Source organism: Macaca thibetana, chromosome 14 (assembly GCF_024542745.1).
Source record: "Macaca thibetana thibetana isolate TM-01 chromosome 14, ASM2454274v1, whole genome shotgun sequence".
Classification (NCBI taxonomy): Eukaryota; Metazoa; Chordata; class Mammalia; order Primates; family Cercopithecidae; genus Macaca; species Macaca thibetana.
The window spans coordinates 43,088,323-43,103,665 of NC_065591.1; the positions used below are offsets into that span (position 1 = coordinate 43,088,323).

General features: G+C 33.4%; 1 protein-coding gene across 1 annotated transcript in view; it reads right to left on the reverse strand.

Annotated features, from left to right (window-relative positions):
- Positions 1 to 421: 421 nt before the first annotated feature.
- Positions 422 to 15,343, reverse strand: part of SLC17A6 (solute carrier family 17 member 6) — a 42,321-nt gene continuing 27,399 nt past the window's right edge. Inside the window, exons 7-12 of the mRNA XM_050755396.1 lie at positions 14,299 to 14,441; positions 9,750 to 9,899; positions 5,054 to 5,186; positions 3,810 to 3,920; positions 3,232 to 3,359; positions 422 to 2,496 (exon numbers count right to left, since the gene is read on the reverse strand). Of these exons, the coding sequence (XP_050611353.1) occupies positions 2,161 to 2,496; positions 3,232 to 3,359; positions 3,810 to 3,920; positions 5,054 to 5,186; positions 9,750 to 9,899; positions 14,299 to 14,441 (1,001 nt within the window). The 3' untranslated portion in view covers positions 422 to 2,160. The remainder of the gene's footprint in view (positions 2,497 to 3,231; positions 3,360 to 3,809; positions 3,921 to 5,053; positions 5,187 to 9,749; positions 9,900 to 14,298; positions 14,442 to 15,343) is intronic.

The window sequence follows — 15,343 nt, forward strand, 5'->3', positions numbered from 1 at the left end:
AGTACCTACTTTGGATGATCACTGTGTAGTTACATGAGATCCTATACCAGAAAATGACTAGGACAGTTACCTAGCACAGGGTATGTGTGCAATTAAAATTAGGTGGTAATACTGATGTGATTTGTTTTGAGTTTTTTCCTAAATTTTTCTTTGAACTTAGCAGCAGTTGTGAGAAAACTCATTGAAATCTGGAGTTTGACTCAGAGACCTATTTCTTGATTTAAAACTCTATGGAGTCACATCCCACACAATCTAAAGAGTGCCATGTTCTTTCATTAAACGCCCAATGGTTCAAAAGGTTGTTGTTGTTCTTGAAGCCTATATTTGGCTTCATTGGAGCCTCCACCAGCTAAATTCATATTAAAGCTAAAAACTAAACAAAATAAATCCAAATTAATGTATGATTAATGCACGGCTTTTTAAGAAAGGATAAATAGAGCATTTTATTAACACTTTTTTGCTGCAACAAAATGACAGTCCACATATTTTCATTCAACACAACAAAAGCTGTGATCACATTACATCACTTTGAGGCACAAAGCAAAGGGTATTTTTTTTCTTAAGGTAAAGAATGATTTGCATTTTTTAAACAAACTTCATGTTTTATATTTGCAGTAGCAGGGCCTCCAGTCACTAGCACAATACAATGAACAGATCAAATATCCAGAATAGACAAAATACACCAATAATATTTTGAGTTGAATTGGGAAATGCATTATCATAATTTTAGAACATTATAAAGAGGTCTGATGTTAGCTTTAAAAAAAATCATTCCAACCACCCAAATGGCTACTACAAGCAAAATGAAGGTAATATACAGACAGGAAATTGTATGCATTGCACTTATTGCTTGGTACACAAATGTTGCAATTCTTGTTGAGTTATATTAAGAAATGACAAGCAAAATGCCTCTTCCCCACCTAAAATTCTATGACTCTATGAAAGTAGAAATTGCAATTCCCTAACCCAACATTAGGTGTATGCTATTTTTGGTTTTGTGTGAACATTGTTTATTATGTTTCTGTGTATGGACATGTATAAGATATACAGATATATATATAGAGAGACCATTTTAATATAATTTATTGTCCTATATATTTAAGACAAATATTTCTTAATAGGACTTTAAATAATAAAATTGCCTACTTACAATATCTCTATGAAGTTAATCTTTTCATATTATATATAGCTCTGTGGCACAAGTTTCATATAGTATTTAATCATGAAGGAAGAAGGATATCTAAACCATTTTCTATTTCTTTGTTCTTAATATTGCATTTTAAGGGCTATATTTCCATAGTAAATTTCTTATTAGATTCTTTGTGGTGTATATATCTCTTTTTTTTCTAATGCAAGTTACAACCAGTACAAAGTTGTAATAAAAATACATTGAAGTTTATTTCTTTTTATATTTTTTGCAAAAAAGTTATGTGATATGCTACATGAAAAGTTTGATTTTATTGAAATGTGAAGTGTTTCATACTGTTAGGTAAATGGATGGAAGAACATGAAGCACACCCCTCAATTTACATGTTCTCTTTCACAGAAATAAGTGTTTGTGGCCAAGCATTTCATAGAAAAGACTGCAAGATACTCCTTTTGAGGACTAACAAAATATCTTACATTATGCAATTCAAATAGTTATTCAGTACAACTTTGTAGCTGATAGTTCACAATGTACTTCTTTGAGACATATCCCAACTCCCTGATTTTCACTTAATAAATGTCGCCTCTACCTGATGCAGCCAACTTCTGTATGCTATCCTGCAATACAGTGTAACAAATATATAAGTGCGTTTTGCATGATCAAGTAGCTTTGGCTTCCTAACTTTTGTAGGATGAGATGTTGTGCTTTATTAAATAGTGATGAGTTTTAGCTCATATGAATCCAAAGGGTAACTACTTGTTTCTACAATTTTGACCAGTCAACCTTTTAAGTCACAAATGCAAGAATGGATGACTTGAATGGAAATGATGGAACTTCACAATTTTACAGATTGCACTTGATGGTAACCTCATGGGTTTGTTTTGTTTTCATTTTAACAGCAAGACTTGCCTGGTTGATATGTTTACATGTTTATGTCACGTGTTTTTAAATTTTTTGTGTAATCACATGAATTTAATCACAAACACTAAAAATAAATCCAGTAATTAGTTTTGTTATGAATAATCAACTCGGTCCTTATAGCTATATGAGTCTTGTACTTCTCCTTGTACAAATTCCTCTTTCTTTTCCCAACCACTGGGCCAACCTCCATTGGCCTGTGTTGTGGCACCATAAGACTTGGTGGTACCATAATTTATATAATTTTGAGTAATGTCCCCTGTTTCTTCATCAAGTTCATCTTCATGAATAAATCCACATTTTTCTTCACTTGTTTCCTCAGGGTCTGCCCAGGGTTGTTTCTCTCCTGAGGCAAATATTGCATAAAATATAACTCCACCATAGTGGACTAGGGCAGCGATCAGGAAGACATACTGCCACTCTTCACGTGACTGCAGTGACAAAAAGCAGCACTGTGAGAACAGACTCCCCATGATTTAAATGCCTAACATCTTCTCTGAATACACCACCACTGAATTTTCATGAAACACTATATTTGGGGAAATCCATGTACTGATTATGTGAAGCAAACACTCTATATAACACTTCTGTAATGCTATTACTTTTATTATTTGATGTTTTAAATCTAGAAGTTTAGAAATAAAATTCCAAATATATCTATGGCCTGCTGATTTTTAAAATATTCATAATCTCTTTTCATTTCCATTGATTTACTTATCTTTTTATTCCATTTCTTTTGTTTCTTTACTTCTAGTAAACCAGAATTTTGAAGCTCTGCCTACACATACAAGTACAAATAGCTGATGATAATATTCTCCCTTGGACAACTGCAGAGGAATCTGAATTGAGGTTTACAAATAAAGCTCAGAAGACATCTGCTTGAGTATTTTAATAAGCCAGAGAAAAAGGGAGTTTTTATCACATCAGGGGTATCAGAATTATTAAAAAGGGTTGAGAAACATATTGCTTATTGGTTAGGGAAATTGACTTTCTTGGAATTCTTAAAAAGATTTTTTATTCTGAGTCTCATTTATCTTTCCCACTCAGAGATGTGGTGACTGGACAAGAAAGAGAATACTAAGGATAATATTTTAACTCTTTTCCAAAAAGATTATCATTTTGAGAAACTGTCTTCTATGAATAAACATCTGTTTTCGCCACCTTACCTTATTCTTTGTCATTGCACCAACAATGATAGGACAAACCATTCCTGACAATGTGCCAACACCATTCGAAATGCCCATTAAGATACTGGCATATCTTGGAGCAATATCCAAGTGGTTAACATTGAAACCTGAAATACACACATAAGTTTTGACTCAGGGGATCCTAAACTTCTTAAAAGTAAGTACCTGTAAAACCACACATCACAACTCCTTAAAATATACTGGGTTCAGAGCACGTGCTTAATTACGTTGTGATAATTTCTCTCGGGGATATAATGAGAATAGAATGAGGTATGAATTCTTATCCAACACTTAATATGTGATGTTCACTCCAGAGAGGAGGTAATGTTTTCTTAACAAAAACAAAAAAAGGCAGTCCAGGAGGACATTGAGTATTAACAAATCTAAATGTTTTCTAAATATTTTATTTTTTTCATTTTCTAGTGGAAATATTTGACTATTTTTCAACCTATAAAAGATATATATTAAGATATCTATAAAAAGATATATGTATGTGCCTTTTTATCAGCAGTCAAAATCAGAATGTCCCAAGTACAAAGAAAAAATATATATCTTACCAGATATAGCAAATCCACTGAATCCCACTGCAAGTACCAAGAATGAGATTGCTACCCCTCTAGTATGAGAATAGCCAACAACCAGGAGTAGTGTGGCTTCCATGCCAAAACCTTCAGAAGCAAACACATAGAAATTCTTCAGAAATTTTTGAAATTTTACCAGTGAGCCCAAACTGCTAAAAATGTTCCAATTTATTAACCTAGAAATTCCACTTCAGAGAGTCTATCTTCCAAACTAATAACAATAATAATAATTTTATTTTATAATTTTATTTATATTTATTTTATTTATAATTATTATCCTAGAGATTCATGAAGCTTTCCTTGTGTTTTAATAAAAACATCCAGGCCAGATGTGGTGGCTCATGCCTGTAATCCCAGAACTTTGAGAGGCCAAGGCGGGAGGATCACCTTAGGTCAGGAGTTCGAGGCCAGCTGACCAACATGGAGAAACCCAGTCTCTACTAAAAATACAAAATTAGCCGAGCATGGTCACCCGTGCCTGTAATCCCAGCTACTCTGGAGACTGAGGCAGGAGAATCGCTTGAACCCGGGAGGCGGGGATTGTGGTGAGCTGAGATCATGCCATCACACTCCAGCCTGGGCAATAAGAGTGAAACTCCATCTCAAAGACACAGAAACAAACAAAGAAAAACATCCAAAACAACATAAAGTTTCAATGATGGGAAGAGGTAAGTTAGTTACAATAAATACAAATGGCTTTATTTATTTATTTATTTATCTATTTATTTATTTATTTTGAGACAGAGTTTCACTCTTGTTGCCCAGGCTGGAGTGCAATGGTGCGATCTCGGCTCACTGCAACCTCTGCCTCCAAGGTTCAAGCAATTCTCCTGCCTCAGCCTCCCAAGTAGCTGGATTACAGGCACCCACCCCCACGTCAAGCTGATTTTTTGTGTCTTTAGTCGAGATGGGGTTTCACTATGTTGGCCAGGTTGGTCTCAAACCCTGACCTCATTATCCACCCACCTCGGCCTCCCAAAGTGCTGGGATTATAGGCATGAGCCACCGTGCCCGGCCACAAATGGCATTATAAAGCAGTTACTTAAAACTAGGAGTTATGAAAACTTTGACGTAGTATGAGGAAGTTATTTTAAGTGAACAATGAAGGCACAAATGCAACTGCATCTAAGTAATTTGATCTGTGTAGAAAAAGTTATTTTCTCATGTAGGTTAAACTGATTGAACTAAAAACATGTCCTTAGTGCCACTTATGTACTTACCACCACAATTCATGATCTTTCTCACTGTCGTAGTTGAAAGAATCTGCTTGCTTCTTAGAAAATCTGCAATTTGCCCCCCAATAGGCACAATAATTGTCATTACTAAGTGTGGCACAGCAGATAGCATGCCAACCTGATGAAAAACAAGAAGGGGGAGAAATAGACATAACCGTAAATAATATGGGTAATTTAATGGCCTTAGTTTCTGAATCTGTCATTACATTTTTATGGAAAAAGGAAGGAAAAATACTCTTTCCAAATGATCACTTGCTCATTCCTAGAATAAGTAATGCTTTCCACAGAATACATGAGAAAAGCTAAGCAAATTTACTTGGATCCCTTTCGACCTTCTGTGAGAAGTAATATATATATATTTTTTGCTATGTAATGCATCAGTAAATTTTGAGTATGATTCAACTCTTCTGATATTGTTAAATGTGTTTGCACAAATACATCCTTAGTGAAAGAGAGCAAAAGTGGCGAGAGAGAGACAGAGAGGAAAAATACATTTGTCACATCTTGAAGAGGCTGTATTTTAAATTTATGTTTAATTCATATGGGAAAAATGCATATTTGTACTTTATAGATATCTTATGAGTAAAAAGCACAGACATAATTTCTGTAGAGTAAGATCCCAGATAATGCAGATAATTTCTTCAATTTTAAGTATTGTCTGCGTCAAATATCAATACTTGATCACAAGTATTGTGGCATGTAGTTTCTCAATTAATTTCATGCTAAATAGCCTAATTTCAAACTTTACCCACCAGGACCAGTTAAACACATATTTTTAACCATTACTTACACACAAAGCACTGTGTTCTAAGCATTATGGGGACAGTAAGTATAAATAAAATGCATTTAAATTATGTATTACCACATATGTGGACTTAATAAACTTTGAATGTGAACATATAAGGAAGTTTTTTTACTAGGTAAACTTTGAAAAACAATTTTTGGCAGATGGCATTCATAATGTGTGTTTAAGTATGTCTTTCCAATTAGATTATCGAAGGTTTGACACAAAGATTCTATTTTATTTTACACTGGTATATAGTATGATATCACAATCATGGATTTGAGTTGTAATGATTAATTGAGATAGTAAATGATTCCACAATAGGTTAACTGTTCAGGCTACATAATGATCTCTTCCATCCCAGATGGATGATATTAATAGTCTTCTTACTAAGTAAAAAAAAATTGAGAGTCAGAAGACTTAAGTGATTTTGAGAGTCAAGTTTCGAATCAGTTCTACCTGAGTCCAAAGACTGGGCTCTTAGCCTTTATACTTGGCACCAATGCCATGAGAAGGAAAAATCAAATGAAATCAGACGATATATATTAATGTGCTTAGTCTAGTATGAAACTTGGTATGTAGCAGGGACTCAACAGGTACCTAAATAAAGACGTCAGGTAAACTGACATTAGGAAAAAAAAAAAAAAAAACATTATTGCTTTTGAGACTAGCATCTTGAGAAAACTACAGGGCTTTTTACTCTTAATATGGAGTAAATATATTTCAAGCAGTCAATGTGTAGAAAGAAACCTTTGAACAACAACAAAAACATTCTGAAAGACACTATGTTAGGATTTGTGTAGAATTACATGGTATGTTTTTGGCATTTATAAAGGTAGGCTAAAAGTTTGGAAGTAACCACATTGCCTAAGTCCACATAAATGACTCGCATTTTTACCCAGTGTTTAATAAGTCTGAAAAGTTTTTTAATTGAAAATCCTCTGTTATTTACTATATATTCGAACAATCATTTTGACTACTTTGGATAAGAAAGGAACAAAGCTATGGTTATTTTTTCACACTTTCAGCAAAGGGTATGCAAAGCACTATGGAAAATGCAAGGTGCTAACAATCTACAGGGTTAATCAGACAAGTTTTAGACTATTTTAGCGTATTGATTTAACATTTAAGGGTATTGACTCTCCTAGTTTCTTAAACAATATGTGGATATACTCTGTATTTCACCTCAAAAGGGCCAAAGAGATTTCAAAAGTTTGTGAGTTATTCAGTGGTCTTTTGGCTTTTGGTGACTTATGAGGAATCACTTGTCATGTGATCAAAATGATCAAAACCTTCCTAAATATCGTTTATGTCAATCACATAAAAGTTTGCTTATTATTTTAAGGTTTTGAAAGGATAGGATAAATGTTTTTGAGCTTATAACTGATTTATTCTTCATAGAAACTCCAGTAATTAGATTTTTGTCCCAGCCTTCTTTTAGCTTTTCTGGGTCATAGTCTAGATCGTATGTCTTCCTATCTGATCCATATTCTGTTCAGAAATAGCAGCAAAGCACAGCCAGCCACCACTATTCTTCTCCTCCTTAAATAGGAAGCTCAAAAGGAGTGGACGTCTGTTCTCATTTGGCTTGCCCCTTATAATCTGACCTTTCAAAGTGCTGGTTAATCCTATCACTGACCTGCTGATATGCCATTTTCAAGGGCCTGAAAATGTTACATATAAGCATAGGCTGATTTAATATATTAAATTATATATATATATGTGTGTGTGTGTTTTAGAAAATAAAAATAAAAATATATATACCTGATATATATTGTATTAGCTTATGCCAGTATATAATTTTATATATATATATCAGTTAAATAATATAATTAACTTATATAGTTAACTGATATAAAATCTATGTTATAATTTTATTTATATATATGGTGCTGTCTTAACTAAGTCAGTATAATTAGAATGAAGATTAAGCCATTGCACTCATGTTTCTTTCTGTAGGATACCCAATTTAACTAAAGTTGAAGAGAATGATCTTCCATGTAAATATTTTACTTACTTTACCTAAATTTGGATGCAGCTTTTAAATAATATCCTTATTATTTAATGGTATTAAGTTAATACCATTATTTAGAGATAAGAAAATTGAAGCCGATAATTACTCAAAACTATGCCCAAGATTATATACCAATACTTTGTTGTAGATCTTGAATTTGAAGCCATGTCAGCTTAGACCCGAATCTAATTCTCTGTGTTCTCCAGCATGTCCTATACAATTTTTTTCTGCTAAGTCAGAATTTTTTAAACCAATCTAATTAGTATATGAAGACCAATGTGTCTGTGTGAATTTATCCACAATTTTCGTTAAAAATATAACTAATGAATGAAATAAACCAACCCATCTGCTGGTTGATTTATAATTAGTTTTTACAAAATACCATTGCTTTTACTCAAGCATCCTCAATTAATTGGAGCTAGAGGGCCAAAATGACCACATAGTTTCATTAACATCAGTTGGCTTCGTCACTCTCCCCCAAGACCTGACTTTATTCATAGCCTCTCAGTGTCATATTTGTCCTAGATTATGAAAATGGACTCACACCTCCAGCAGCCTTTGTTGAGAAGTATAACACCTCTCAGAGCTCCCAAAGGCTACCCTGGAATGTTTGATCAGCTCTAGAGAGAAGAGCTCTGTCTAAAGCAGCCATTCTTCTCCGGGATGGAGGAAACAGTTTCCTTAGAAACAGGAATTACAAAAGAGCTCTTAGAATAGCTACTCCTAAACTGAGGTTTTCTTCAGTCCCAGGTCTCAGTCTTTCAAGTAGAGACAGAATATGAATAGCGAGCCCAGCTGGACTTATGTAATGACATGAAGAGAGATAGCAAGACCATTGCCAGCACAGACAATGTATTCAGGACTCAGCAAAGGGCTTGACACAGAGATGGCATTGAGCAGATACTCACTAAATACTTGAATGGATATATGATTTACCTGAATTTGAATGGCATAGTGAAGATAATTAAACAAAAGTCAAAGAATCTTTGTCTAAATTTGATTTTGTCATGCATTACTAGCGTGGCTTTAAGCAATTTAATTACTTTCCCTAGTTTCTGTTTCCCCATCATTTCAATAGAAATGATAACTGTTGTTCAACAGATCAACCAGCAAAAGTTGTTCATGAATATGAGAGTAGTTTCTAAATTTCGAGTTCCTATATAAATATAGAGTAGTATTTTTATATTCATTTTACCCTTATAGAAAATCTCAAGATGATTATATTCCCATAGCTATGAACAAATGTCTGTGGAAGTTTGCATGCTGTATTCTAATTGGTAACTTATTTTCATGTTTATACCACCAAGCTGTGAGCATTTTGAGGACAGAAACCATGTTTTTATTTCTGCATCTCACATAAAGTTCTGCACATTGTGTTCAACAAATACTTGTTAAATTAATAAATTGGATGGACAAAGTATAAAAATGTTTTCAGATTTTCTTTTACAATCCTATCTTTTCACTGGATGAGAGTTCTAGAGCATTGAAGAATAATTAGATTGGAAATTAGTAAGTACAATTATATTTGAATGGAAAACTTTTTTTGTTTGTTACATTGTCTGTGACCTGAGACTTAAAGGGAGTTATGCTTATTTACAGGGAAAAGATTACACTGCTGCTCGCCCCAACTGGCCTGTAAGTTCCATGAAGGCAAAAACTAGGTTTGTTTTGCCTGTATTCTCAGTACCAGAGAGCAATTCTAGCAGACAATAGAATACAGTAGACACTGAAACCTTTTACTTTGCTTCTATTTCCTAGCAGTTGTTTAATGAATAAATGAATAATCTCTGAAAATTAGAAGACAAAAATTTTTGTAAATGAATTTAAAATTCACTTAAATACATAGGTAATCCACAATTTATATAAGAATACATTTTACATACCTTGCTAATTTCAAATCCAAAGACTTCCTCAAAATATGCTGGCTGACTAATAAGCAATAAATAAAAAGTCCAGCTTCTGCAGAAGTTTGCAACAATTATTGCATAGACTGGCATGGATGTAAAAAACTTCCTCCATGGAGTCTTGAATTTCTGAAATTCCAAAAAGAGAGACATTATGACCATTTTAAATATTTTCAAACTTAAATGGGAATAATAGGTGCTTTGCTTTTTCAGGATGAATATGACAGGTCATAAGTAAGAGGTAGAAAGATGTAGTGAAGCATTAATTATAACCACCCAGTTAATCTTAGCTACATAAGTAATCATTGGAAGAAAAAAAAAATATGATCTCAATCACTGCAACTTATTAGATTATTCCAGCTTTAGAAATACACAGGATTACATAATTATAGAAAATTGATTCCAAAAGCATAGGTCCTAGTTTCTAAAGTTTTTTTTCCTTTTTAAAATTTTTTTTAATGGTGATAGATCGTATCTCAGCAAAAACTTATTGCCACATCAGTGAGCTTGTGATAGCCAAAACATTTCATTTAAAACATTGAAAATCCAATGTATTCATGAAGAGAAAGATACAAAAACTTAAGAGTACAGTATTCTAGACTAGACCCTACCTGAGGTCAATTATTCTACTACCAAACAATCTAAGTCAATTATTCTACTATCAATCAATCCATAAATTCTCTTGATAGCTAGTAGCTTTAACTATAAATTCTGTGACACTAGAGTTCAAGATTCTATAAAACTCAGAACAGCTGGGTGAAAGCATTTGTCTATCCCCAGCGTACCTTTGGCACTTAACTAGTTACTTAAAATATTCAAAGCATTCAAAATTAACAACCTAAATATGATCAGCTTTGCATATGACCCCTTTAAAAAATTAAACCTAATTATACTTAAAGTTTCTGTGTATGCCAAAATGTAAGCAAGTACGTATTCTCCCCCAAGAGTAATATTTTTAGACATTAAAATATCTCTCATATTTCCCGATTATTTCTCAAGTACTTTATTTTGAACACCAAAATACTGTTTGGTGTGGAAACAGTGGCCTAAAATAACTTTGTTAAAAGCTAACTTGGGATCCTTGACCTAACTAAATGACTGAAAGAGGAGGCAAATATCTTTCACGCGGATTTAACAATTATTCCTGAATGTAAAACATCATAATTGCTAGTATTGGTTGTGGCTGTAATTAAGCCATTTAAAGATCACTTTAAATGCAACACAGTAGGAAGTTATGATGTGGTGATCATAGATATATGAAAGACAAAAAACAAAAACAAAAACAAAAACAAAAATCTGTCCTAATAATATGTAATGAATATTGTGGCTTTGGATAAAAAATTTTGGTGGCAGCATCATAAATAGGTTCAAAAAGTACAGTTTTTAAAAAGAAATCAATATGTTCTAAGAAAATAATTCCAGATGAGTACATTCATTTCACAGATAATAAAAATGTCAGAAGACAGAAATGTCTGCATTATGGTATTATGTTAGCATAAGAAATGACTCCAGAATATTATTAGAAGTAAAAGAACTTTTCCCTGCTGGGCAAAGATCCTTTCATTCATACCAGGATCATCTTTCCTAAGAACTTTATTCTTTACATCATAAAGCACTTCATCAAAAGCAAGAGAAAAATATCTCATCTTATACCTTAAAAAATTGTTGGGGGATTAAAGGGAAGATTATGGTATTCTGATGATGTTCTATTTATTGAACTGGCTGTTTATGTTTGGTTTATACAAATTAAGCAAGCTGATTGTTTACTATTTGTGATTTTTTTCTGTACATATGCTATATTTAAATCTATTTTTAGAGAAAAATAGATTTAAAAGACATTGCCATCAGTTGCAATGTGTGATTCTTAATCAGATTCAGATTCAAAACAAATAGCTAAAAATAAATTTGAATACAGGTTAGATATTAGAATGTAGACAGCATTAGAAATTTGAATATGATGTAGGTGTTAAATGATGATACAGAATTGTTTTTAATTATGTTAGGTGTGATAGTAGTACTGACATTGTGAAGGAGAATATTATTTTTCTAGAGATACACATGAAGTTTTTATGGATAAAGTAGTTTGACGTTTTATTTACTTTGAAATGGTTCATCAAAACAAAAGTGAAATAAATAAGCAAGATGGTAATTGTTGCACCTATGTGGTGAGTATATGATATTCCTGTCAGTATTCTTTCTCCTTTGCTGTATATTAAATTTGTTCACAAGATAAAAGTTCAAACTAGAATACAAGTTATATTCCCACAAAATCTCATTTTAAAATTTACTTTCAAGCTACAGGAACATATGAAACATCAGTAAGAAGTAAAATATTGTGTTTAGAAAAGCAGTGAGGTATAGGAAGCGGGGAGCTGAAGATTATCTGTGCTGTTTTTTCATTCTCCTGCTGTTCTTTCTGGGGTCATTTGTAGGAATTAGTTTTTACCTAGACAGAATTTCTGATTATTTTTTAAATTTATTTCTAATCTAGACATATGACCTCTCAAGAACTGGTAAATAAAAGAACATAATGAATTAATAGGATATAGATATAGGCTGATCACATTATTTTGGGGCTAGAAATTGAGGCTAAACTCAAAACTTGCCAGAAACCAATCTCCATTACCTTCTGCTCAAAATAACTGCAACTAGTGGGCACCAGTGCATACTACCAATCTTCCACCCACTCCCATATCACCTCTTGTTTCTGAGTAGCCACCATAAGAAATTATTAGTCTATTTACAGAAGGAAACACAAAGGGGAAAGTTCTAATGCCAGGCTAACTCATGGAACAACTACACAGTAAAGATTTGTCTAAACCATTGAAGTTCAACTTCTGAATTATATATGATATGGGATTTTTCTTATTCATTAAAGGCCAATTTGGCTCAGCAATAATGGGTGATAGACTTTTTTTTTTTTTAACCTAAGATGAGACATCAAAGACAGGCATTCTCTAACAAATGAAGTAGAGAATCTGAGCTAGAATCAACCACACCTAGAATAGGGAGGGAGAGGTGTTTGTTTTAAAAGAACAAATGCATAATATGTAAAGGGCATTGATTCTTCAATTAGTGTATGACATCTTCCAGCTCTTAGCATAAGGAAACTATCATTGATCAGATCACCAAATGCTTCAATATGTCTAAATACACTACTTTTACTCAACAGTGTATTTTTGTGGGGTTTTTTTTGTTTTTGTTTTTTTTATTTTTTAGACTGAGTCTCGCTCTGTCCCCCAGGCTGGAGTGCAGTGGTGTGATTTCAGCTCACTGCAACCTCCACCTCCCTGGTTCAAGCAATTCCCCTGCCTTAGCCTTCCGAGTGGCTGGGATTACAGGCTCACGCCACCAGGCCTGGGTAATATTTTTGTAGTTTTAGTAGAGACGGGGTTTCATCATGTGGGCCAGACTGGTCTCGAACTCCTGACCTCAGGCAATCCACCCACCTCGGCCTCCCAAAGTGCTGGGATTGCAGGTGTGAGCCACCATGCCCAGCCTTCTTTTTAAAATATAATATCGGGGGGCTTTTGTATTAATTACTATGTACAATATATCAATGTTACATAGAATACAACATTTGCATTATTGAAATAGAACTATGTTTTCTCTTTTTAAGTAAATCAGAAGGAATCAAATCATCAGGAAAAAAGGGCTTCACAACATTGCCTTTATGATGCTTGATATTCATAATAATAATCCTGAAAGATAATGATATTTTATCAAAAAAATAATTAAATTGTTATAATTATTTTATATCAGCTATCTATTATTGGTGTTCTAATGCTTCAGTATCTCCTAAACCACAGATGACATAAATACGCATGTATTAAACCTACATTTAGAACATAGCAGTCCTCCCTTAACCGTGGTTTCACTTTCTGAAGTTTCAGTTACTACTTGCACAGTACAATAAGATTTTATGGGAAGCGGGGGGCACAGTTAACTTAAGTTTCCTTACAGTATATTGTTATAATTCTTCTATTTTAATATTAGTCACTGTGGTCAATCACTTACCCAATTTACACATTAAATTTTATCGTAGATATGTATGTATAGGAAAAACGTTTTATGTAGGGTTCGGTACTAGTCACAGTTTTAAGCAACCCGGGGGGTCTTGGAATAGATCTGTTGAGGATCCAGGGGCACTACTGTATTCAATAAACCAAAAATTGCCCTTTTCATGACTGATTTGGATTTTTAAAATTTAAAATGGACAACTATTTATTGTATTTGTTTAAATTATAGACCATATTGAACTGTTTAAAAATATTGTTTAGGTTTGCCGTTACAGTTATAACCCAGTGTACATTTTTAAATGCTTAAGAAAGGATAAAGGAAAAAAAAATGACAGATGGAGGAAACAGCTATTATTCCTAAGTCAGAGAATATGGATGGACCAAAAAAAAATAAGTTATGACTGATACCAAATTAGTTTTGCTGAAGAAGAACTTGTGAGATAGTTTGGTTGGTCAATGGGGGCGAGATGGGAATAAGATAGGAATATACACCATAATAAAGTTCTTACTTCCATTGCACCTAAAAGATTTGCACTCTCTCCAATGCTTTCTTCTATGTACCTACGTTCTTCATCTGTAATAGTAGGATGCTTTGCAGGACTTTCATAAGACACCAAAAGCCAAAACATGTACCAGACCATTCCAAAGCTTCCTGCAAGCAACAGTTCAGAAGGAGAAAGTCAAATCTATCACAAATACTTCCATTTAACAGTGATATGCTGGAATAAAACTGCAATCATCTCATGACAAACACATTCTATTAGAAAGAAGAATTCAAGCTTATGTTTCTCCAACTGACGTTAGCCATCTTTTCTTCTCTTTTGCCATTATGCTTCAAACTTCTTAAAGGTCAGGCCTGTGGTTTTATCTCCTTGTCTCTATGAAATAGCACTGATATACAGTAAGCCATAAATAATTATTATAACGGTGTAGTTTGGAAGGTATTCATTCATCCGACAGTACTTAGCAGTTAGCATTCTAGGCACTCTGGTTAAGTGCGAGAAATATAATGAACAAAACAAAATTCCTGTCCTCAAAGAATTATTCTGGGGGTGAATCCTTTTCTTTATTGCCTGCCTAGAATATACAAAAGTGGTTTCATTTTCAGAGAAAAGAATTGCTCATTTCCCTCTCCTGTTAGCACTTCCAGATCTGGCAAACAGACTATTAAATAAAATCTAGATTATTTTAGCATGAGTGCCTACATTACATAAAAAGTGGGCCTCTGTACTTAATGTGGTAACAACACTTTTTGTGACTGTATGCCATATTATTTTCACCACATAGTATTGCCTATTGATCCTTCTTTGGGCAGGTGAAAGTTATAAATTCCAAGGCCCTAAACTGTAAATCCTTTTTCATCCTCTTCTTACCATTAAAACATGTCCTTTTTGTGCAATATAAATCTGTAAGCATTAATAGTAGCAAGAATTTCAAGTGATTTATTCTAGTTTCCCAGCAGTTGACCATTTCATTTTTTTCCTTCACACTGTTCTCTTTGTCCCTTGGGTAACAATCTAAATGCTCCTGATCCCTACAACACTTTTTCTTTGG